General features: G+C 41.9%; 1 protein-coding gene across 9 annotated transcripts; it reads right to left on the bottom strand.

Moving 5' to 3' along the window:
- nfyc (nuclear transcription factor Y, gamma) lies at positions 1 to 26,505 on the bottom strand. Of its 9 annotated transcripts, none has more exons than XM_077506380.1 (11): positions 26,372 to 26,505; positions 11,942 to 12,051; positions 11,787 to 11,855; positions 10,466 to 10,579; positions 8,232 to 8,327; positions 6,128 to 6,304; positions 3,795 to 3,863; positions 3,488 to 3,637; positions 2,119 to 2,223; positions 1,981 to 2,040; positions 1 to 752 (listed from the first exon to the last, which is right to left on the bottom strand). In XM_077506380.1, the coding sequence occupies exons 2-11, from the start codon at positions 12,038 to 12,040 to the stop codon at positions 633 to 635; spliced, it is 1,059 nt and encodes a 352-aa protein (XP_077362506.1). In that variant the 5' UTR covers positions 12,041 to 12,051; positions 26,372 to 26,505; the 3' UTR covers positions 1 to 632. The 9 variants fall into 9 exon arrangements, with proteins under 9 accessions (XP_077362506.1, XP_077362509.1, XP_077362504.1 ...); XM_077506383.1 differs by having other exon boundaries at positions 1 to 749; positions 11,787 to 11,858; XM_077506378.1 differs by having other exon boundaries at positions 11,787 to 11,858; positions 26,372 to 26,504.
- Positions 26,506 to 26,637: the final 132 nt, after the last annotated feature.

The following is a 26,637-nucleotide window of genomic DNA, read 5'->3' on the forward strand; positions in this document are numbered from 1 at the left end:
TTAAAAGATTTCAGGGTTTTTCTTTTAATTTGTTTTTGTCACCAACAAAGTTTGAGTACAAAACATCCAAACAAAAATAAAAATAAAATTAATTGTACCTATCTTTTCTGCATGTCATGCAGGCTGGCAGTTTGGACCACGTGCACACAAAACAAAAAAAGGATCGTCGCTGATAATTGGCCTTTTGCAAAAGCCCCGCCCCCTCAGGTCGAACAACCCTCCTGTAAATTTGACAACAAAGTTAAAAGCGTTTGTTAGTGACTGGACCTTTGGCTGTTTGGGGGCGTGGTTTGCAAAAGGCCAATCACTGTACAAAAAGGATGAAAACAGCGATAAAAAGGAAAGAAGGATGAGCGCTACAAAAATAAAGACATAAACAACAACAACAACAACAACAACAGTGTTTTTAATTGTAACTGTTGAAGTTCCTCCTCCACATGTACGTGTGTGCGAGGCATATGGCTGCTTCCGTCCAATAACAAGACAAAATGGCCGACGCGATGTTGTCGAGAGCGTATCAAAAAACGTATCAAAACGCAAACGACTACGCAACATAATAATGAAAGATTGTACTATACAAAAAGAAAAGGGTGGTGGTGCCTGCTTTTCAGACGAGGTGGTCGGTTCCGAGCTCAGTCGCTGGTGACCTGCGTGACCTGCGCCTCTCCCGTTTGGCTGGTGGACTGAATGAACATGGGCTGGCTCAGATCTTGGCCTGCCGGCACCGTCACCTGCTGGATCTGATACAACTGCTGCCGGGCCAGAACACACACACACAGGGAGGCGGGGCTTAAAAGCCTGACTTACAAAAGACGACTCTGGCTTTGAAACATTCATTTGACATCCTAACCTTTGTTCCCCTCGTGGCCCGCCAAGAAATTGCTCAATAAGTCATGAACAATGGAGCCGTTATAGTGGCTGTATATTAACTACAAATATTGCGATACTTATGTAGGCGTATGGATAATCTGTTGGTAGACAAAGTATCACGATTTATCGTGATATCGATACATCGTCACTAGGGATGTAACGATATCCAAACGTCACGATACGATTTTATCACGATGTGAAGGTCACAATCGGATAATTATCACAATATTGTGGGGGCATTGTCGATATTTAAAAAAAGAACACAATATTGTAAAAAAAAAAAGAGAGCTCATACTAAAAAAAAAAAAAACACAATATTGTGCTTTTGTACATAACAGCAATGAATATAAACTACCTATAATCTCTTATAACAATATTGAGGCACTTGATAATTGCTTCACAAGCAAATTAGGTTCCCCTTCATCTGACAATTAGCATAGATTTTAAACATAGAAGGCCAAAACATCCCTCATGAAAATTTAAGTGCATTAATAAACTAGCCACGAGAGGGTGCTAGAACTGCACAAATGGAAATCAACCTGACTTTTTTTTAACAAATGTGTTCCTTTTAAATATTGTGAACATGACGACGACGGTCTCTGTGTGCCCTGCGATTGTCTGGCAACCAGTCCAGGGTGTCCCCCGCCTACTGCCCAGAGCCAGCTGAGATAGGCGCCAGCACCCCCCGCGACCCTTGTGAGGAATAAGCGGTCAAGAAAATGGATGGATGGATGGATGACGACGACGATATTGTGGCTGTTTTAATATCACAATATCACGATATTGCCCTTATTGCGACATCCCTAATCGTCACACTCCTATTTAAAAACCGCAATTCTGGCTCAAAACCTTCACCTTGGTTTGAAATCCTAACCCAGAGATGAAAAACTTGAAAGCCTTTAAAACCCTAAACCTGACTCACAACTCATTTCAAACACTTAACTTGAGAGCTGATTTTGAAACCCTACCTTGAAGCCCAAAAAGCGGAAAAAAATACAAACCCTGATTTGGAACATCTACCCCTATTTGCACCCATAACCCTGTCTTGAACTCATAATTTGAAACCCTAACGCTGCCCCGAGCCTAAAGACGACTTGGCGAGTCCATTACCTGTCCGTCAGTGAACTGGTTGAACTGTTGCTGTCCCGTTTGCACTTCTGCCTGTGTGATCTGCAAGCACGAGCGTGCCTTGGATGAGCAGCCAATCAACATTCAAGGTCAGAGCAGAAGACACAAAATGGCGCCTACCTGCTGCGTGTTGGCCAGGGTCTGAATCTGTCCTTGGACCACCTGCGCGCCGGAGACGGGCTGGGCCAGGCGGATGTACTGCAGCTGGCCCGTATTGAGTTGCACCTGCACTCGGTCGACACAAGGGGGGGAGACAAAGTGGCAATTAGCTTAGATGGACCACGATAATGGAAATCCGCGTTAATTTAAAAAAAATGTTAAAAGCCCATTAATATATGCATGAATATATATTTATTTTTTCAATTATTATGTTTTTTTTGTTTTGGTATGATTTGCACTTCATTATAAATGCTTTTCCATTCATCATATATGTTCTTTTTTCATTGACATTATTTTTTTTCTATTAAAAGTATGTCTTTATTTACTTTTTACAGTATAAAGCACAGTATATTTTTTTTCCATTTATTATATGTTTTTTCATTTTGCTATTATTTTTAGATTATTATGAATGCTTTTTCATTCATCATTTATAAAACACATTTTCATTTACAGTCATTTTTTCCCCCCATTAAAAGTATGTTTTTTTAATTTAATTATATATGCTATACAGCACAGTAAATATATTTTCTATTTCCGGAATGCAATGTCGTGGAGCGGCAGGACAGACACCGATGGAAAGGTCTCAACGAGACGAATCCGCAGATGCCCGTATGTCCCCTGTCGGACTTTGGGTTCAATAAATACAGCCGCGCAAAGACAAAAAACAAAAAGCACGTTTTGTTTTTTTTATAAAAAAAAAAAAAAAAAGCAATCTGTAAAAAAAGATGAACCCGTGAAAAACAAGGACACACTGTATTCACTGAAAAATAAAAAATAAAAAGCTCTGCCAGAAATTAAAAAAAAATTAAATAAAATTTTATGAAGTATCCGCTTTCCCGGCTTTAAAGGTAGAAAAGTGCAACAGCGCTCCTGGCTTTAGTGGTCGAAACGTGATAATGCGCTCCTGACCTGAATAAGTTAAAGATAATACAACACATTGCGCGTCCCCAAAACACAAGAAAGGACGTTCTGAACGTCCTAAAAAAGCACTTGGGCTGTAATTATTCCAAAATATAAACTGCCATTCGCTTTTTGGTGTTCAGCACTTAACCACTAGAGGGCAGTCATGCGCTTAAAAGAAAATGCACTTAGAAGAAGACAGGAAGAGGATGTTATTGACCTCATATAGCTAACAGCTCGCTCTAGCTCGTGTTTACTCGTGGAATAATGTTGAAGCATCGTCTGTAAGTGACTTAAAACACTATTATACGTGTCATGTACCGGTAGATATAATGATGTATGTGCAAAATAGATTGTAGTTAAGTGTTTGTTTACCTGGAGTGGTAACTCAACTCAACTCAATTCAACTACGTCGGTGGCGTTTCCTCACCGGAATCTGCTGGATCTCGCCCGTGTTGGTGATGATCTGCTGCATGACCTGCATGGTCTGACCCTGAGCCTGGGCCGTCTGCGCCTGACCGCCCGCCGCCTGCACGATCTGCACCTGCTGGTCGCCCACCTGCATGGCCACGGGGGCGCTCTGGGGGGAAAGACGCACACAAAATGGACGATGGAGTTGAGGGGTCGGGGGGGAAAGAACGAGGCATTCATGTTGATTTTCAGGGCTGAACCAGGAGGGGGCGCCACGGATGCGGGCCGGATAGAGCAAGACAAATAAAGCGCATGTTGGTGTTTACCGTGATGGGCGTGCCCTGTGACTGCACCTGCACTTGCTGTAACTGCTGCATGGTGGCACCTTGAAGCATCTGATGGGCCACACGGGGAGGAGGAGGATAAAGAAAAAGCAAAGCCGAAGAAAAGGAAGGAAGGGGAGGATGAGAACATGGAGAGAAAGGCAGCGTGAGAAAAGCGGCAACATGTTTTTGAGCGGGCACAATGTGAAGCAAAAGCAAAAGAAAAAAAAAAAAAAGAAAAAAAAAAGCTCAAAGCGTCTATGAAAAATGGCAGGAATGGTTCGGGGAGTTTCACAAACATGAAAGACGCACACAAGAGCCAGGGAGAAACTTTTCTTTACGTTGCACATTACATCTTCCTCCTCCTCTTCCTCACGCCCTCTCAAGAGGACACACAAGCGCTAAGCTAGGCTATCCAATTACGCTGAGGAGGCCGTTTGTGTTGCGCTAGCCCATAAAGAGCTACATTTCGCACTGTACAAAAAAAATGCTAATGCTAAAAACAAGGCTAACAGCAATTTTACTTGAAAGCCTAATTTGAAACACAAACGTGCCCTAACCCTGGCTTCAAAAACCCTAATCCGAACTTGAAACCCTAACCCCGTCTTCAAACCAAAATCCAAACCCAAATCTCTCATTTGAAATCAGAATTTTGAAAATTGAAAGCTGCTTAAAACCCCAACAAAAAACCCTAACCTTGGCTTGAAATCCAACTTGAAACCTTAACTTAAAAGCATAACCTTGAATGGAAACCTGACTTTCAAAACTCTTACCCTGGACAGAAACTGGAATGAATCCCTAATTATTTTTGAAAATTGATTAAGGATAATCATTTAGAGACATTTAGAGAAATCTTCATAATTTCAGCCTCTAAATTGTAATTGTATTCATTAATTACTTAACATTGTTTTGGTGCTTTGTGGTGTGTGCTGTATTTTGTTATGAATTTCATGTTTATTCTACTTATTTATTTATTCACTCACCTACCTTTTATTAATCTATTGATGTAAAATTTTATTTACTTGGATACTTACGCACAATGTTTGTTTTGTTCTGGTATGGTTGTTTATGCTTGTTTTAAAGTGCTTTATAAATAAAGTTTTTCAGATTTTTCTGAATTTTCAGATTTCTTTAGTCCTCGGCGAACAAACATCAAGATTAGACAAACATCTACTTTTACTTTGGAAAACAATTATCATCATTTTCACCAATTTTCTCTTTCTGACACGCTACGGACCAAACCATTAACCGAGTCATAATATGTTAATATACGTCCAATGTCTTGCAATTTCAATTTGACTATTTTTGAATAAAGGAATTGAAATTCTAATACGATTAATTGATTACAAGACAAAATGATTATTAGCTCGTTTACCGCCAAAAATGTTTGGTAAAAACGATTAGTAAAATCACGATGTATGCCAGCATAAATGTTAAATATCGTCAAATAGTTTTTGTTTTTTTTGTTTGTTTGTTTTTATCAATAGGCAGTGCAACGTCTAAGTGGAGCGCTGCCTGGTCAATGGGTTGTGAAATCAAAAACACCCACTCACTATGGCCAGCAGATGGCAGCATTGTATCTCTTTTCAATGGGATGCCGGTGTGTGAAATTACAATGAAACGTGACGGAATCTGATTAAATCTGACGAAATGGAATGTTTTCAAGGATGATGTGAATGATCAAAGCCTTTGTCACATGACACCTCATCCACACAGTGTCACTAAACAAAAAATGTTAGTGTCAAAGTCACTGTTGAAAATGCATCTTTTCACAAAAAGCTTGTTTTTGTCACTCAAATGACATATTTTCAAATAGTGATTACTAAAGAACGGAATAAGGTCGATAGTTTTTTTTCCCCCTACTGAAATAAAGGAATGTGATCTTTCATTTGGTACCCACCATGTTTACGTAGTAAAAGAACACAATATTCTGTTTGCCTTGAAAGATGAGTGAAAATGCAAGAAATCGGCTGGCACTGTGTTTTTTTGTTTTGTTTGTTTTTTTGATAACGTGTGGCAGTAAAAGAGTTTGAACACTAACCGTTGTTTTCAGGCTAAACCAAACTTGAAATGAGTTTGAAAGGCTCATTTGACTAAATGATACCAATCTGCGCAAAATACAGTCGGGAGCGACCAGTCGCACGGCCTCTCTCGTTCGGCACAAATCATCCTGTGTTTGCTCAGACCAACTGCTTCCTCTTCAGCGTATAGTGCCTGCGCACGTTATGAGCGCGAGCTAACGAAATGTCAACGAAACCAGGTGTCTTCTGCCCACTACTTAACCGCAAATCAGGATGCCCGGGACCTGCCGGAGCGCAGGCGTTTTCCGTCCGTACCTGTCCTTGCGGCTGCTGCGCGATGATGATCTGCCCGGGTTGGATGGTGGTGGCCGTTTGCGCGCCGGCCTGCTGGCCCTGCTGCGCGCCCTGAACCTGCACGGCGCCGGGCTGCTGCGCCAGGGTGAAGTAGTACTGCACCGGCTCCGCCGGGGCCACCGTCTGACGCATCTCCTCCTACGACGCAGAGAGAAGGTTGCGCTTGTCAGCACATTAACGTCTCCCTCCAGTGTGTTAGCGGGTGTAATGGTAGCGGCGAGACGCTGATGAATAACTGATGGGCTGTGACTGCAATGGGGGGAATGAAGCGGTCCGGACTGGAGATCCATTACATGTGTTTGCTTCTCTTACTTGGCAGAGAAGAACATAGTGGAAAAGAGAGGTGTGTGTGTGTCCTAATATATTTTATCCACAACATTTACTACTTTCCTATTAGCCAAAAAGTACACAATATGCACAATAGAAAGCAGGGTTATTTTAGTTAGTTTTTATTTTGTTTTGAGTTTGAAAATGAAATGAAAATTTAGTTTTAATTAATTTTCAGGGTGGTTCTGTTAGTTTTAGTTATTTAATAAATACTTAACAGTTTTTGTTTAGTTTTCGTGAGATTCAATATGAGTTTTATTTTTAAGAAAAATGTGTATTACCTGTGCGCAATATTTTCCTGGAACACATTCTGGGGATGCTAATCAACTGTAGACAGTACCAGGTGTTTACTTGCGGTAACGTGTCAATTGGAGGAAAGGCCTTATATAGAAACAAATAAAGTATTTATAACAATAAAATAATAATAAATATTAATAATAATAAAGTAATAATAAAATGGTTCCTAAGATAGGTTCCGTAAGTGCTTAATCACTCAACTGCAGCGTGTTTATTTGAGGTAAGGTGTGTAATAGATGGGAGGCCTTTCATTTGAAAACTACAGTTAAAAAATATATTGATGGTCTTTTACGTAATTTCGATTTTTAATAAGTAATACATTAAAATATAAGAAATCATTTGATTACTGTGTGATGTCATCGCAATAGCAATTAAATGCCATATAAAAGTGTCTGACTTGTCATGTGACAAGCAGGGTTATTATAGATTTGGAATTTTTCATTTGTGTTAGTTTTGATTTCATTTTGAGTTTTGTTTTTTTAAGTTCAGTTTCTTTTAATTAGTTTTCCGAGATGTTCTGTTTTTATTAGTTTTAGTTCTTTAATAAATGCTTTGTTTTAGTTTAGTTTTATTTAGATTCAGTATTATTATTATCATTTTTTTTAATGTATTACTGCACAATATTTAAAAAACTACCATGTGAGCGATGTCATCTAAAGGTGCTTTTCTATTGGCTGCTGCTAGATGACGTCATTTCTGTGTGATTCACTTTCAAACGTTCTTATTGGGGTTAATATCACACTAAATCTACTTAAATTCACATTTAAAATCATCCCCAAAAGGCTCATGCATTAAATTAATTACCAAAGACTAAAACAAAGAATATTTTTGATAGAATTATAGTTTTGGTTAATTTTGTAAATATAAAATGTAGTTTCAGGTTTTTAAAAAGAATTTTTGTTTTTACTTTATTTTATTAACAAAATTGTTTTTTGAATATTAGTTTGTTTGGTTTTTTTTCCGTTAGTTTTAGTTCAATAGAATAACCTTGATAGAAAGACAACAAGTGGAAATAATCTTCCTGGGGCGTGTTGGTGTAAATCCGTCCGCAAGGCATCCAGAAGCGCCAACGCAGCGAGTGGACGTTGACCCGTGCGTGTCCTGGCCATCACCAGGAGCGTAAACAGCCCTCTCCCAGCTCCCATGACAGCACAGCTGAGAGTGTAGGATGTTTACACGCCCGGAGACGCAAAATAGCTCACGCGTCCGTCTTCTCGTCGGGCGTTGGGGTTGGGTTGGTTGGAGCCGTCGCCGGGTGTCAGAAGCAATAAGACGCTGCAAACATCCGACTGAAAGCCCTTGCAGCGCCGACCGACAGCTTCCAGTCAAGGATGTTTACAGCGCCTCCAGGTTGCCAACGGGGGGAACGGCAGCTGGGATGATATGCCGAGACTATAAAAATTAAAAACAAAAACAAAAAATAAATAAATAAAAATCTTACCTGTCGCTTTGGGGGTTTCAGGTCGTCACGGGGGACGATGTCGATGAGGAAGTCAAACTGGTCGAACTTGGTTATCGCCATGGCGATGTCGTTCCGCTGTAAACATGGCAAAAATGTACGTTTTGACAATTGAAACTCCTCTTTTTGAAAATAATAATTTTGGCTTTTTCATTAGTTATTTATTTTTTACTTTTTTTTTTTATATTCAGTTAGTTTAGTTATATATATTTTTTAATTAGTTTTATTATTTATTTGTTGAATGCAAGATTTAAAGAAGTCACAGTAAGTATGATGTAATAAAGTAAACTACAATTCCCACAAATGACTTTCCTTCTTCTGTACAGCCAAAATGCAGTGCTGAAATAAATGTAATTAAAACAACCCCTAACACTTCATGTATGAAATGAGCTGACAAAAACTCAAATGCAGAGCACTTATGCAGTAACTAGTTAGTTTTAGTTCAATTTACGCACTCATTTAACAAAAATGTTTCGTCACTTTCAGTTATGTTGTTCGCTGTCGTACTATAAGAACCTTGGAAAATGCGACCAAATTGCCAACTTGGCAACGCTGAATACTTTTGTTAACTAGCTGTTCCTCACCATGATATTAGTGTAAGTAGTGCAAGTTAGCAGGGACACAAATTAAAAGATAAAAAAATATATATACATATAATATATATCCTGCTAAATGATTATTTGTGATGAGTCAAGTCAAACTGTGCGGCTGCCATACATCTCTTCCCATATCCACAGCCGAGAGACGCCGCTGCTGCCGCCTCTGTGGAATTTTCCACAGGATATTGGCTGTCAGACCCCCCCACCCCCTCCCCACTCCATTGTGACCCTCCCAGCACTAAGGGAGCTATTTATAGTCCTTGATTAATATCTGGCCACACCAGGTCACACATCTACACTTGTTCCATTGATGAGCGTTGCCGTGGTGACCCCCAACGGTGTCCCGTGCACGGGAAAAACTTGCATCTGTGGCTTCACAGGAGGCAATTTCCTGCAGATTACAACCGTTCCGAGGAGGTGCCTTCATGTCTGGATCAAAAAAACACTCTCTCTAAACCTGCAAGTTCGGAGCAGCAGGTTTGAGCCACAGCACCCTCTACTGCCAACTATGTGCCAACTGTTACGGCTTTGCCGTGGTGGCTAATAGGGATGCAACGATAACGGCAATATTGTGATATTGCGATATTAAAACTGCCACAATATATCGTCGTTGTCATGACACAATATTAAAAGCGGCACACCTGTTCAAAAAGTCCGGTTGATTTCCATTTGTGCGGTTCTAGCACCCTCTGGTGGTTAGTTTTTTTCTTTTAGTGCAGTTTAATTTTTACAAGGCATGTTTTGCCCTTTATATGTTTCAAATCCACGCTAATGGTCAGACGAAGGGGAACGTAATATGCTTGTGAACTGTGTGCTTGCATTAGCAAGTAAGTGCCTCAATATTACGTGTCATTAGAGATTGTCCGTTGTTTATATGCATTGGTGTAATGTACAAAAGCACAATATTGTGCGTTTTGATTTAGTTTGAGCTCATTTTTTTACCATATTGTGACCGTTTTTTCTATCGCCATCCTCCCCACAATACCGTGATAATCATCATATTGTGATGTTTGAATATCTTTACATCTCTAGTAGCTATGCTAGCAACTGCTACAAGGGGGCGGGGTTGGGGGTCGGTCCTCTGTTTTCTTGAGTTTTAGATTTTAACGCGATAACGCCATACCTGCATCAAACCACACACTTGAAAAAACACACACACAGACTGGCTAATCTCCGCGAGGTATGTGAATGGATAAAGTGGACTTAAGGGCTTTCATGTTCTGCTTCACAATTTTCCCTTCTTAACATCCCGGTGAGACGAGCTCTGAGCCGACTTCCCAACTGTTCCCATCACCGCTTGCCGCCGCACTCCTCCCTCCCCACCCCCATGTCATTCCCAGAGTCCGGCTTATTCAACTTCGGGCCCAAATGGCAGCGTGGGGCGGGCAGAAAGTGGGTCAGCGGCGCCCGCCTGGCTTTCAGAGTCAGTGGAGGGAGAGAGAAGTGAAGGCAGAGTCATTCCTCAGGGGGGGACGGTTGGAATGAGGGCCCCTTTTTGCTTGTCACAGGCCCTCAGTGAAGCGCAAGAAAGGCAATGCGGGCTTCTTTTTTTGCGCCAAAGAAAAGATGAACGCGGGACATTATAAATAAAGGAAGAGCGTCCGGACTGCAACTGACCTGTAGCGTGCGTCGCTTGTTGTCCTCCGTGTGGATCCACGCTCGCAGGGTGAGCTCAGTGATGAAGATTTGCGCGGCTTTGGCGAACAGCACGGGCGCCTCGGCACTGATCATCTGAACAGTTGGTGTGAAAAAAAAAAAAAAAAAAAAACATTCTAGTGCTTCTACAAGGCCAATTCTGTACCATACAGTGTGAATCACACACTGGTTGGAAAAGGGCAGAAAAGTACAGTGTTTCCTCAAAAAGTAAACATTGTTGCTAATCAAAACAGCAGCACCTACAGAGGCATTAGCAGTCTAAGGACTAGGGATATATCACAAATTGTAAACAAGTGCCCTGTGATGTATTAATGAGATAATATAGTGATTAGCCCGTGTGTAACGAGTTAACACCTATTTTGGAATCGGTTGCTAACCAAAACAGCAGCACTTACAGAGGCACATCCAAGTACAAGTTGTAAGTGAATCCCCAGCGAGGTACTCAAAATGATTTAACAATGATTAGCTAGTAGACTCAGACTTCATAGACGTGACTGTTCTCACAGGGACATTGATGCGTTAATGCGTTAACTCATGTTGCTAGCCAAATCAGCCGCACATGCAAAAGCACTGAAACATACTGATGGAACCTTGCAAAATGTTCCGCGGCGTATTAAAAATCATTCAGAACAATTAGAAGTAGCCTTTGGGGTACAGTAGCGAGTAAACTGACCATTTCAACGTTGTTGCTAACCAAAACAGCAGCACCCACTCGGCACAAACAGCCTGGAATCAATGGAATCAATGTGTTGCAGCGTGCTCCCAGGCGGTATTAAAAATTATTTAACAACCACTAACAAGTATAACTTCTTAGATGTCATCATTCACAAATATATTATAAAGAGTTAACGCCTGTGTTGCTAGCCAAAACAGCAGCTCCTACCAGGCACATAAATATTGTTCCAGAAGTGTGTCTTCTTGCAACGCGTTCTCTGGGAGCTATTAAAGATAACTTAATGGCAATATGCCAGCAGACCGTAACCTGGCGGTCCCACAATGTTGCGTTTTTTAGCGCCGCCGCTAATGTGAGCAGCAAAAGGCGATAAAAGAAGCGGCGTGAGCTCCCAGAAGCGTCTCGCTGTCCTCACACGCCAGTGATCTCCTGATCTCTTTACCGCATTTAAGCCGCCGCTTAACAAGGAGAGGACGGCGCTCTTGACACGACACAGGCCGCGGCCCGCACCGATAATCCTGCGGTAACGAGCGAAGTAAATCGCCCGCCACGTGGCATGCTCCCCTTTTTGCTGGCAAAGAACTCCAGTGTCGGTTCGGCTCTCTTTACCTTCACGTCCTCATCCAGCTTCATGATTTTTTTGATTCGAGCCAACGGCAACTCCTGCACGCGGAAGTCCTTCTGGAAACAACAAACGGGTTTAGCGAGTGGCAAAAACGATCACGCGGTGGGCCTCAACTTTTTTTGCGCGACTGCCGACGTACCACAGTCAGGTTCCGGATCTCCTCCATGACGCGAGGCCAGAAGGATTGAAGGGTCTGCTGGGCGTCGCTGCCGCCGGCGCCAAACGAATCCGTGGACATGGTCTACAAAGCTGCGTGGAGAGAATAGAAACATTTTTAACCAATATGTACGGTTACGTTTGCATTGGTAAGGTACCGTTTAGGAACCGGAACGGTAGGTAGAATACCATGTACAGAATTTCTGATAGAAGTGGTGACCTAAGATATTTAACTGATACCTGTGTCTTTCGCGCCAAGCTGACACAAAATTGCAGAATCATAGCGTTTATTCACCCGGATCTTTAGCACAGGACCATGAAATCCCACTTTACAGATAATTTGACAGAGAGCCGCGTGTTCAACGATTTTTCTGTTCACACAGCAGACATCTTGCCTCTGTTCGCATCTCTGAAGCATACAGATTGGCATGTAACCATTGAAGCCCATTCTGTGGTCCACCTTTTAAACAAAATGGCGATGTTGACGGCAAACAACGAGTGTTTGTAACTTCACAGCCGTGTCCCAGCTTTTCCTCAAATTCCCTCCCATGCAGCTGCTCTGATACGATGCGCAGTCAAAACAATATATGCGGTAGGTGGTTTAACTTTGGCCTGCGTAGGAGATTTGGACACTCCGGACCAGTCGAAGTAACGATGTTTGATGATGTCACTGTATCTTATATCCACTCATGTCCAACGGAATGCTTGGCGCTATGCTACTTTGTGCTTTGCTTGCTAGCAGCTGGATAGCTGCTGATGCTAACATGATCATTTTTGCACTTGGTATTGTGGTATGTACCGTTTGCGTTAAAATTTCAATTTATACCATGATTTGAATTTTTGCCAGAATCAGTGTCAGGTATTAAAACTTCACATCATTGCCCTGACTTCTCAATATTCTTTCCCGCAGCCTTGGTTGCTACAACCGAAAGTGAAAATTTGGTGGGTCAACTTCGCCCCCCTCCCTAATTTTGTGTCCAACAGTGACTCCAGGAAAAAGTCAGCTTCGGCGGGCAGTGGAAAAGAGTCTGGAGCTTATCGTCACCTTGTAATTGAGTACCTCGCGTCAAGAAGACACATGTCCCCAATTGCTGTTTACGGCAAGACCTTCCTCTTTGGTTGAACTCATGCGTCGCCACGCTATTAAAGTAGAGGACGCCGATATCCCACCAAACCCCCCCCCGGTGGAAACATTCTAAAACCGTGGTGTCCCGGAATGAACCAAAGCGCTCTGTGGCTTATTATAACAATGCGTGGCATCGTTTAAGCAGGTATGTCGAACACAACGGGGTCATATTCCATCACACGCTATTATTATCATCTTCATTTTAAAAATAAGGCCTAAACGGGCTTTCTATTCTGGTCCTGCTGGGATCGTCACCATCTACAGTACCACATAGTTGGAGCTCCTCGCCTGCCATGTTTAGGATAGTAGCGATGCCAGCGTGTTCAGTCACCAAGAAATCAAGTAACAAGTAGACGAGCGCTGCGAGCTCAAAAGGAAGCCGAAGGAGGGGGGTTGGTGGGGGTCTGAAAGGGGATCCAGCAGGTTACTACGGCATGCCAGGAATCTGCTGTGGATGGGGGGGGGGGGGGGGGGGGGCGCTGGGTGGCATGTCTGGGCACGCACAACTACCGAGTGTCTGGATCGCGGTCTTGCGCTTCAGAGATGCGGGGAGAGCTTGCCCAAGTTCGCGCCAAAGCGCCACAGGCTCGAACACAGGACGAGTAGACACCGCCGTGGGCGAGATGCCGCAACCGGCAAGCTATGTGGGTCAAAACGATTCACAAGTGCAGAAATACATGCCAGGTGGATTGTAATTGCTGGAGAGCAGAACTCTGCCAAAGCCCAAGAGTGGTATTACTTTATTTGACTGGATTAGCAACAGGCTCTACCAAACAGAAACTGAACCAGCAACAGCTATCAGTCCTGCACCAAGACTGATCGTGTCGTGTCCAACGACAGGGTGAATAGGATTTGCCACATGTCTCATGCCAAAAACTGGAACAAACTTGATCTGGACCAAAATTCAATAGTTTCTGCAATTAGCCCATGTTCCCCTTAAAGTTTTGGTAACAGAACTTGTGTAAACCTAAAACCCTCGCACCCGACCAAAAAAAAGACGATTAAGACTTATAAAATTGTCAAAAAATGGAGCAAATTCCTTGATCGACATCCAAATTTCAGTTTGCTGCTTTTGTCAAACTCATTTTTTTCAAAATAACAAAAATGACTAAACCTATAAGGCCGGCATTGGCCCGAAATCAAAATACGAAAGGGCATTAAGGCCAATAAAGAGGGAATAAAAAGGTTGCCAGGACTCTGACTTTATTTTCTCAGCTCTCTGACTTTAAAGTCAGAATTCTCACTTTAAAGTCAGAATTCTGACCTTCTGACTCCCGCCCCCCCCCCCCCCGCAATTCTATGTCCCGATTTATGAAGTCAAAATTCTCATTTTAATGTCAGAATTCTGACATTAAAGCGATGAAGTGAGAATTCTGAGCTTAAAATCAGAATTCCGATTTCAAAGTCAGAATTCTCAGAATAAACTCTCAGAATCCTGCCAACCTTTTTTTTCTCTTCACTGGCACTAATCAATCCTCTTCTGTACCAATACCTGGTATTGGACCTCACCCATCACTACTTTTTATATCCACTATAAAGTAACCAAAAAAATTGTTCCAAATACAGTAAAACAAGATAAGAAGAAAAAAAAAAAAAGGTATAAGTATAAAAGTAAAACCAATTTGTTGGTCTGCAGCAAAAAATGTTCTCGGCCCAAGGTGACCGATAACAGCAGACTTCCTCTCTCGACTGTCACGGGTGCTGGTGAACGTCGCGGCAGGCTAAGTGAATGCGACAGAGAGGCCGCTGTGGCGATCAATGGCGTCGCTTGTAGCTGCCATGACAGTCGAGTGATTGACCTTGACAATAGCCCGCCGCGCTCGCTCGTCCGCTCCACCTCGAGCTCGATTGAAACGCGGCGGCGGTTGAACCCCCCGCCGACGCTCGCCGACGTCTTCCGGCACCCGGGCTTCCGACGGCAACAAGGCAAGAGAAGCGTTTTGTTTGTCTCAGGGGAGGCGGTTAAATCAGCAAATGGTCTCGTGGTGAATCGGAACAAGATGGCCTTGTCCCTGAGCCTGCCTGCCAGGCGGGGCGAGTCGCTCTCCCTGGCGGTCAACCTGAACAATTGAACCCATTAGCGTCGGGAGTGAGACCTCAACGCCATGGCAACGATGTGGCGGGAAACAAAAGGCAAACTTTTCAACACTTTCACTTTCTTTCCACGCCTCGCTCGGATCCGTGTGAACTTTGGTCTAAATACACAGGAGGGTCGCTGATAAGGGGCAGGAAACGAGTACAAACGAGGCAAAAAAACAAAAACAAAAAAACATTAGGTACAGCTGTCAGAGAGGTTTTACACAACACGTTCCTTATTGTGCTTTAGTCAGAGCGGTTCCTAGTATTTGAGGTTACCATGAGAAACGCTCAAAATCTTTGCACAGCGCGCGTCACAGGAAGTCGTCCAATTTCCCTTAATTGGTTTGAAAATTTAGTTATGACAAATAATCTATTCCCGGCAACCTCTTGGGACAGGCTGAACAATTGAGTGCCCTTCCACTAGATGGCAGAATTAAAAAGATCGCGACTTGTTGCCATTAACGCAACAGAAGTGTTCAACTAAACATGCCCACTTTTCACACTAAGCAAATTGCATGTCAAGTGAGACAATAATTAACCTTAGTGTGTATACATTTTGCGCCATTTTTGTTTAGTGGGAAATATTTCTAATAGAAAATATTTGCCTTGGCTCAATAAAATGTTGGGAAATACTGCATTAGAATAGACTTTCCCATAATAACATCCTGCAAATAGATGACGTCGGGAAGGCGACGATTGCTTTCAACACGACAGAAGTGAGAGTCAGGTGTCAAATTTCTCTGTAACTTTTTTTTTTTTTTTCCAACAAAGAAACAGGCGATAAAATTACTTACACATACGGCATGAACATGTTTTTTTGTTCACTAATTCTCCATCTTTTTCACTACTCTGCAAAACTTGACTTGGAAACGTCAATTTGACTATTTAGATAGGGACCAAATAGACGAGAGTTTTAGAGTAATATTTACACTTGGAAGAGAGTAAAATAAAGAATTGGGAAAAAATACAAACTAAAAGTGACTCAAGGTCGAGAGCTCGAACCTTAACCCTTGAGTGAGGAGGGAAAATTTCACGATTGACAGATGAGTTTTGGAATTTAAAATGTTACAAAAAACTTACGTGCACAACTTTTCTTTTTTTTGCTTGTGTTGTTATATTTAAATTGCAACATGGAAACCATGGAAAATGTAAACAAGTAGGGATAGACCGATTATCGGCCAGACTGATTATCGGCGCCGATATTCGGCATTTTGACGAAAATCGGCATTGGCCATTTTGAATAATCATTTGCCTGATAATGGATCCATTTAAAAAAAAAAAAAGGTGTTAACTTCAGGGAAATAATTATTTAATTTCCTGAGACGCTGCTGGCCCATTTGTTTGAAATGAAATTTAACTTTTGAAAACATGCTACTTCCCCGGGGGCCTGGGAGATCTCTGAACTTTTTGTTGATTTTTTTAAACTTCAATATTTAACAAACCCAAAACGTTCTTTTTTTTTTTTTTTTTTTTTTAAGCTGGAATTTGTATTTTTATTTTTTTATTTCAAATTTTTATGCCAATATTTTCACTTTAAGAAAATAAATATCGGCTACAAATATTGGATATCGGCGTCCTTGACTACTAATAATCAGCATCAGTATCTTCTGCCCTGAAAAAAACCCCATATCGGTCTATCTCTAGTAAACAGATACGCTATGAAATATCAAAACTGAAGCGAAGTTAAAGAAGGCAAGACTACGCTAATTCCTATCATCCGGACCGTGAACGTTTTTCTTCTGTACCGACTAGCTCCTTTGCTAAGGTCGGCTTTGTGACGACGCACTGCGGAGGACGTCTATCATCTCCTCTTCCCTGCAGCAGCGCCATCACAGTCCTTTCGGGTCGCCAGAAGCCGCGGTGTCGGGTTGCCGGGCCACTGACGTTTACCTCAACCTTTATGACTTTCACCTGACACCCTTTGTCGGGAGAAAGTCAATGCCGCGGCGCTGAATCAGCAGCGGCAGCAGCAGCAGCGCTAATGTTGCTCTTGAGCGGGGATCTCGCTCGCCTCTTTCCGCCGTCTCATCCTTTGCCTGGCCTTTTCCCGCCACGGCAGCGACAAACGCAAGATAACAGCGGTTAGCCGTACGCCTCGGTGTACTCTTTAATAAGAGGAGTGTAATCGGGTGTATAAATAAGTTGCTCTTGGGGTAATTGGAAATGCTTTGCGGCTAATTGGCTTCCTAATGAGCCGGCGAGCAAGTGTTTTTTTTGTGTGTTTTTGGGGGGCAGAGAGGGCCGATAAGATTTTCATAAGGTGAGTCAGTATGTGACAACTGTCGGTCGGTCAAACGGCAGTGTGATACTGACCACCCATTCACACAAGTTTGTCCTGCCTTGTTTGTGGCTATGATGCTAACCAACAAAGTCGGAAAATTGCTGCGTTGACTTCAGCACACTGTCGAAAATTTTGTGCGGAACAGTGACACATGGACAAATATAATTACCAACTTTACATGGACGGCGTAACATTATAAAGAGTGAAATTATTAAAGTACAAGCAAGGCTTTTTGCTTGAGTATTTGCTTGAGTTTTTTCCCCTATTTCGCTACCGTTTTCATTAGCAATGCTCGTATGAGTGTTCACTCTGAGTACTCACTACTCTGCGATAGTAAGGAATGATACCTTTTAGTACTTTTCATATAGAAATTTCATTTAACACAGTGACAAAACTTAAAAAAAAAATTGACGCAGATGATGACTCGCAACTGCGTCCGACTGCCACAGTAGCGCCAACTACTGCCGAGGAGGACTGAGCAGATGTTAGATTTGCTTTGAATTAAGTATTTGGTACTTAGTATCGGCAGCCTCCAAAATTATCTGATAGTAGTTACATTTGTAACTGACATGGCAGACACAATAAAAAGGTCGTACCCTTTTACAGTTATGCTAAGATTTTTTTTTTTGTAAACAATATGAATAAACAAGCCTCTTTTTTTTGTGCTTGAGTAACTTTTTCCAAGATTTTGTCACTTGTTTTTGCTGTTCTGCATAAACGGCACAGACAAAAGAAGACAGAAAATTAAATTTTTACAGCTATAATATGCAACTGTTGACAAAGTACACAGGACCCTTACAATTTGTGGCAGATAAGGACCGAGCGCGACCACGTATATCCACAAATACACTGAAAACGCAAATAATTTAAAACATTTTAAAAAAAGAAAAGAAAAAAAGAAAAACAAGTTGCTATTTATGGAAATTTTTTCGCGGTTTTTCAAAACTGCGAGCAAGCTTTTTTGCTTGATAAGTTTCGAGTTTTCCATTTTATGAGGAGAGGACCAGTTAAGTTGTCGTAAGGTGAGTCAGTAACTAGTGTCAGCCCGACACGCCGCGCGCCAATCCGGGTGTGACTATGTCATCGAGCTTTTTTTTTCCATTTCCGATCTGATTAACCAACGTGAAAACGCGTGTGTGCAGAACGTCTGATCTGCGTCGAAAATAGCTGCGTTTTTGTGGTCTGACGAAATCCTCGACGGGAGACGGACGGCTTCCTTCCGCGGGCGCAGCGACCTCGAGCCGACCTTCCTGATGGTGACGAGTGAAATTGAGTGAAGGACTTTTAACACAATGCGTCGCCGTCCTAGCTTTGCACTAAAGCTGCCATCTTTGGCATATGATGTCGACCTTGAGAGAGGCACAAATAGAGGAACCGGTCCAACATACGGGGTCAATCATCTACTACTAAAGAAAAACAAGTTCCCAGGAGGGCATTACAGATTAACGATCCCGCGCGGGTTCTCTGGGTTTTTTTTAGGACACAAAATCATCTATTTTTTTTCCGAACTTTGTCCTTGGCCCTGCATTGGAGAAAACTCCAGGAAGTGCTCGTCACTGATCTGTCAAGGTCATTTGGCAGAGGAGAACGCAACGAGGGAGGGTGGAGGGAGATGAACGGGACATGGGGGGGGGGGGGGGGGGGGGGGGGGGGGGTGTGTGCAGGTTTTGCACTGCAGCACTGGAGTGAACCCAGACTTGTGTTTGTTAGCACGCAGCTAGCACAATCAAGCCTCTCTCATATTTTAGCTTTCACTTCCTCCACATACTTCCTCACATTCTTGTGACCTTCATCCCGCGTGAGGCCTCCGAGGAAGAGGAGGAGGGAGGGGAGGGAGGGAGGGAGGCAGGGAAGGAGGAAGGAGGAGGGCTGACGCTACCTGCCAAGGGCAAAGGGACGCGGCACCCGCACTGACCTTAGCGTTGCGGTGCGGTCCGCTACCGCCGCCGCAAATCTCCACATCCAAAACCCTGAGATTTGGGAGGGGTTATTTTTAGTCTTCCTCACTGTTGTCAAAAAACAAAAAAAAAAACAACAGTGGAAACTTTCAACAAGGGCGGGAGAACAGAAAGAGAGAGAGAGAGAGCGCGAGAGAGAGGGCAAGTAAGGGAAAGCGGCGCCCTCCAAAAAGATTCCATCACAAGAGATCAGATCAGACCATTACACCCCCCCCCCCTCTCTCTCTCTCTCCTCACCCTCCCTCAGCCCATCTGGATGGCTGGCAGTGTTGGGAGGGGGGTAGAGGTCACGGAGACCAGCTGCACCTCCAACCCCGAAAGACCCCCCCCCAACCTTTGCGTGTCCCTTCAAGATGGATGCCTCTGCGTCAGCGGCTAAAGCTAACGTTTAAACAAGGACGTTAGCGAGAAACCGCGCACGAAATGCCGAAATGTTACGCTGTCAATTTGTAATTATCGTTACTGCTGTACAATGATCATGAAGGAAGGCACACAAAAAAAATAAATAAATAAATAAGACAGGATCATTTTTGATGGGGAAGAGTGGCGGAAGACAGCCAAGGTAACTTTCAGGTTTTGTCAACATCTTAGAATGTATTTTTCTCGACTGCTTTAATTTTTTTAATGTTTTTTTTTCCCCCAATATTTCTGTATGCTCGTCTTTAGTATTTGTTATTTTCATATTTGTGTGTGTGTGTTTTTTTTAAAGTTCTAATACAGTGTCATATTTTATCATTTTTGAAAAATATTTCTGATATTATTTTTGGAATTTTGAGTGCTTGTTTTGTGTACAACTTTCCTGATATTTCATCTCAGCTTGTTTTACATTTTTGTGTAATATTTTAGTTTTGTGTACAACTTCCCTGATCATCTCAGTTTGTTTTAGATTTTTGTGTAATATTTTAGTATTTTTAAAAATATATATTTTTGTACTATTTCTCTGCAAAATACTAATTTATTTATATTTCTTAATTTCACATTTGTGTGTCATGTCTACTATGTTCATAATATTTTTGTTTTTTTCTATCTAACATTTTTGTTTGTTTTTTAATATATATCCTCTAATATATTTTAATTTTATGTTTATATTTAACACATGTATTTTGTGCTACTTTCCTGCCATTTGTGCATTTCTTAAGAATATTTCTGCAATTTTCTTCAGTTGTTATGCTATTTCTTTTGTCATATCCATCCATCCATCCAAGCTTAGTGAAAGTCAGTTTGGGTGAAAGTCAGATTACGCCATGGACTGGTTGGTTTGATTTTTTTTTTCTTCCCCCAAATAATATTCAGAATAGCAATGAGTGCGATGACATCACAGCACAACAAGTGACAGCCTGAAGAACTGGCGGTTGCTGCTGCTACAACTCAAGGACACAACTCAGGACAGGACAGGACAGGACAGTCTGATAACTACTCGAGGTGACGATCAAAAAGAACAGCTCAAATATACAGATGCCCCCTGACCTTACTTTTCTTAAATGTGTGTGTCCAGCGGTCACACTCACCCCCGTGCCCTTCATGGTGGATGGTCCGTCCCGTGTTGATGGAGGTGGAGGAGGAGGAGGAGGGGGGGGGGGGACGCTGTTTGAGTCTCCTTGCAGCAAGAACTTCCTTCCAAAAAGGCAGTGTCGCTCCGGCGCGGTGTGAAAAACAAACTCTCTCCTTTAACCTTTTCAAAGCCCCCTCCCACTTCACCCATTTACTTTTGAAGACCCCCCCTCCCATCTTAAAAACAAAAAAAGGAACGAGGGTTCGAGAGAGCGGTCACAGTCCGACTCCTGACTCAAACCGCTTTGCCTTTAACGCTGGCCCAGGCAATCAATCTAGCCTGCTACGTGACACTCCAGCCCCGCCTCCCCACCAATGAGAGAGCGAGATGCTGCGCCGCCATTGGCTCGCCGAGCATGTCCGTCAACCACCCCCCTCTCCCCGGCCCCCTCCGCTCTGACGGCCAACTTCCTGCTCTAAGTTACCTTGAGCGGCAGCGTTAGGGGTCAGGGGGAAGAAAAAGAGGACGAGAAAACGGTGAAAAAGAGAAAAGTTGAGCGGGAGAAAGATCTGGGGCTGCGCGTGGGTGCGAGCTGGTGCCAGTTTGCCTCTTTTGCATTGTCCTCTTCAGTGCAAACCCCCCCCCCCCATCCCGGCCCCCACCCCCCCTCGTCCCTTTGCCTTCCGCGCGCTGCTCCGTCCGTGGCTGCGCTCTTATTTACAATGTCAAACTAAACGTCTCCGCCGTGGCCCCGCCTCTCACGCCGCGCCGTTGGCCGGCGGGGGAGTGACGTGGGTGGCCGCGCTCGACGCCGATTGGCCGTCGCGGGTGCCAGTGCGGGCCACCGCGTGTTGCATGTGCATGATTTAAAGTACAAGCGCACGGCGTATACACACGCACACTTTGTCCTTGCTTTCTCATTCATCCTTGCTTGCGGTCGCAGGTACAACATGGCACCCATCCAGATAAATGCACACCTTTGATTCAGAAGTTAGTGTGATCGATTAATCGGTCTGCCGATAATATCTATTAGGATTGATTCAAATCGGCCGATTTTCTTCCTTTTTTTTGGCACACGTTAATAACATTACAATACGAGATGAAAGCTATTGACGTTCAAACACCACCACCACCACCACAAAATCGATAAAATAAATGTAAAATATGGCCAACCTTTCACGATTTTCTATCTGTTGTAAAGTTAAAACTATATTAAAAGGAAAGAAAAAAAAATATTGTAAACCAGTATCGGTTAATTTGGGCCCGATAAAAACATGCTAGGACTGAAACTAACAATTATTTTAATAATCAATCTGTTGAATATTTTTTAATATTAATAGATAATCATTTTTGTTTTTAATCATCCCATAATTAAAAAAAAAAATTGTGAAAAAATAAAAATCCTCAAAGAAAAAGCAGATATTTGCAAATCTTGCATTTCGATTAAACAAATATAACAGATCATTTCAACTGAAAAAAGGTCTGATTATCAAAAATAGTTGCAAATTAATCAAATAATTGTAGCACCTCGCAAACATTCACTAATGAAATGAAATCAAACGTAAATAATTCAACTATATTTCATTGTGCAACTCCTTCTGGTTTGCAGGCCACCAGGGAGCAGTATAAGCCACGCATACATGAATAAATACACAAGGAAGATGGTCACACCTGCACAGAGGATAAAGAAGATCTACGCCTATGAGTATTACGATATTGTCTGTCAAAATGTGTTGTAACCATTTGCGTTAAAAATACGTTTCTTAAAAGTTTATATGTGACATATTTAATGATGATATAACTGATAATTTTGGTCACCGTAAAAATCTAATGGAAAAAAAATACAAAAAAAAAAAATAAAAATTCAAAAAAGCATTTTATCTATTCTCGACTCGCTCAACAATCGCCCCGACTCACGACAGCCACAAAATGGATCCAATTAAATCCCAGTCAGACGTCAATGGAGGTGACGCCGGACTGCGGCAAGGAAGGCTAATAAAATCAACGGCTACATATAGCTCGGGCGCTATTCGTGGACAAAACGTATTGTTTGACACGAGTGTGGTTGGGGGGGGAGAACTTGCAAGCATACAATAGTCCCCGTTGTTGGCTGGCGAGCGCACCTCATACGCGGTGACCTTCGCTTCGGGGCGGCAAAGCTAAACGGCGCTCATGTGCGTGTCCCATGTTAGAAATGTTACATCAGCAGTGATCCCCACACGGACACAGAAAAAAAACAAAACATTACGCACAATTTCTTTAATATTTTTGTCTAATATTTGTCCATCTTGTGTTAAGTTTTGGTTTTTTTCTTCACAATATCTGTGGGTAATATTTTGTATTATTTACTAATGTTTTTGTTAAATATTTTGCTAGTAATATTTTGTTTTATTCGTATATTTTTTTATATTTTTTCCTGATATTTAAAATTCTTCTCTACATATAATTTCTTCTAACGTTTTTCATTATTCAGCCATTTTTTGGTTTAAAAATAGACAATTTTTCATCTAATATTTGTGTGCATTTTTGCAATGTTTTGTCTACCTTTTTGTATTATTTGTAGGGCTGTCAAAGTTAAAGCGCTACTAGATTAATTAATCACAGAAAATTGTTGCATTAATCGCGTATTAACGCATATGAATCGCACTATTTTTTTGGACTGCACTTGAGCCTTGACCGTAACCGCGGATGGCACTAATTATTTGCCTTTTTTTTTAAATTTACTGTCTCTTCTATTTTGTATTGTATTCATTTTTGTCTGATATCTGTACATTCTGTCTAATATTTTGAATTATTTTGCCATAATCTTCATCCACTATGCGTTTGGATTTTTTAATGTTGTCCATTTTATTTTTGAATATTTAGTCATATTTACTTTTCATCTTTTTGTTTTTATGTGTAATTTTCATGACAAAATCTTCGCCTATTATATATTTTTTCACCTAATACTTAGATTTTTCATTTTGTCTAATATTTTATATTCTAAAATTTTGTAGTATTTACTTTTCATCTGTCCTTGTATGTTGTTTTCATGTCGTATTGCTATACTTTCCCCAAGTATTCTGTTCCAAATTAAATGATTTTAAAATACTTTTATATCAAGTTTAATATGGTTAATATTTTCTATTACTTTATCTTCTTTTCAAAAAATGTGTGTATTTTTCCAAGTATTTGGTCTAATATATTGGCCAATTTAACAGAATTTTTGTCACAACCCTTTCCTATAGTGTTACATACATCACCGGTGATTCTGCCACTGCTATGAGAAAAAGGAAAATCCAATCAAATGCTGAGAAACGGGAAGCAAGAAGAGGATGCAAGAAAGCGAGGTTGCGAAGGACGCAGGAGGCAAAACTCTCGAGACGTTCCCGTTTTTCTATTTGGGTGACGAGCGCAGGGACCGACCGACTCGTGCGGCACTTTTCCCAACATGGCCGCCCGCAAAAAAGGGCCCGTAAGAGACACCTGGCAAGGTCATGGCGGACACCAGACCTTCTCATGACCTGCGGCGGCGACGTGTTTGGAGATAAACACGCAGCAGGCAGATTGCACCTTTTGGTAAACACACACCATGGAGGCAAAGCTGACTTGCACCCGCTCACTTTTATCAAACATTTGGCCCGAAAAAAATGCTAACACCCAAAGTATAGGAATGAAACAATTGTGCACATTTTGTACTATTCTCTGACGTCTGCTAGCTTAATGCTAACACACAATACAAAATGCCATAATTGTGCTGATACGAGCATGAAAAAAAATAAATTCTTTACACTACAGGGGAAAAAAAAAAAAGACCAATAGTTGGAGTAAAGCACCTTACTGAGCTTAATTGTAGGTCTTCTTTGTGTATTCATTATGCAGCATACCACTCTCTGTTGGCTAAGGCAGACATAGCAGAAGGCGCAGCACAATGTCGATTGAAGTGAAGTTCAAAGCATGTTGCACAAACTGTTACTGTTTAATTCTATTGTCTTATCCATCCATCCATTTTCTTGACCGCTTATTCCTCACAAGGGTCGCGGGGGGTGCTGGCGCCTATCTCAGCTGGCTCTGGGCAGTACTATTTTCTTATATTATAGATTTATTTTTTTTTAATTACAGTACAATATGTACAGTGCCATTTTTCTCATTACAAATATTTTTAATGCGCTTTTTTTGTGTGGTCGGGACTGAAACAGATTGGCTTTCGATTTATTTCAATGGGGAAAGATGATTTCAGATACAAGCATGGCCATAGCAAAAATGTAAGTCATGGCAGTACAGTATTTATGTATTTGTCATCATTTTTGTGTATATCTAGTAATTTTGGTTATATACATTTGTCCTTTTTTTTTTTTTTTTTCTTTTTTTTTTAAAGGATTAAAGATTAACATTCATCCTGTTTTCTAGATTTAGAGTAATACTTGTGAGGGGAGGGTTCATTATATTTTGGCGTATTCTGTTATTCTAATACTTTTGTTGCATATGTGGACATTTAGTGTGATATTTGTGTCGTTCTCAATATTTAAGGTTGCCTTCTACTGTCGTAAATAAACAGTGTAATACTGTATTTTCTGTGCTGCAAACGTTTCGGGGTTTTTTTGTTTTAGGTTTTGTTTTTTTGCACTTTGTGTGCACGTTATTTGACATTTTGTTGCATCTTACGTCGTTTCGTGAGAACAAGTAAAAACCTTTGACGTAAACACAGCAGGAATAATATCCTTGTGACCTTGCGGTCTCCTTTGCCAGGCCAGCATACGTCAAACCGCTGACGTTTGTCGAACGACGTCGGCTATAGTTAAAAAAAAATAAAAAAAAATAAAAAGAGAGAGAGAGAGACTTTGGTGGCTAACAAGACAAAACGCGATGAAGGCAAAGATGTAAAGCGTTGGTTAACTTAACACACGTTCAAATTAAATGGCTTCGACGCGTTTTGGACACGTTAGCGCAAACAGTAACGCCGTTGTGGGTTCGAGGGAAGCTAACGCGAATGCTAAAGGCTAAAAAAGTTAATGTTATTTCGGAGCAGCCGCCATCACCAAGTGGGAAGTTAATAAAGCTTCACTCTGGTCCGGGCAAGAATGAGCCCTAACCAATAAAGACAACGTTTAGATGTGTCATTCAGACCAATCAAACCTCGGACTACATTCCACCAATCAAGCTTTCTTGGGGGCCAATGTTACCTCGTCTAGCAACCGGCGCCATTCGGGCTCCGTCGCCAGCGGCCCGCTGACTCCAGTGTTCAGTGAAGACGCGAGCCAAAATGGAGGACAGTGGATGCCAGTTTCCCAAACGGGTCACCCAATAAGCGCCTGACACAGCGCGGGGAGGGAAATGGCGCCGATGTTCATCTCGCCCCCAAACAATCGTCCATTGGTCAAGAACGAGCACATGAACACTGGAGAAACTTGCACCACCCCCCGGGCTCGCAGCCGTTGCGGGGCCAAACACTCCGGTCACACACGTCTCGCAAAGGAATAGAGACTTTGGGTACTCACTTTGTTGATGTCGAAGCGCGGACCGGCTCGGCAGTATTTTTGTTTTTTTTCAGCAAGCAGAAGTGAAACAAGATGGCAGCAGCTCGAACCGGAACTAGTTTGTCGCGCGACGTGATGACGTCGTTGATTCCGGAAACCGCGTTAATGAGATTTATTTTATCTAAGTGAAATAATAAAACAGAAGGCTCGTGAAAATGAAAAAGCTGCTTTTCTAAGTGAAAAGTATTTATAGTTAAAACAATCTGATCATGAAATTTAAATGTTTT

This window comes from Festucalex cinctus, chromosome 19 (genome assembly GCF_051991245.1).
Source record: "Festucalex cinctus isolate MCC-2025b chromosome 19, RoL_Fcin_1.0, whole genome shotgun sequence".
Taxonomy (NCBI): domain Eukaryota; kingdom Metazoa; phylum Chordata; class Actinopteri; order Syngnathiformes; family Syngnathidae; genus Festucalex; species Festucalex cinctus.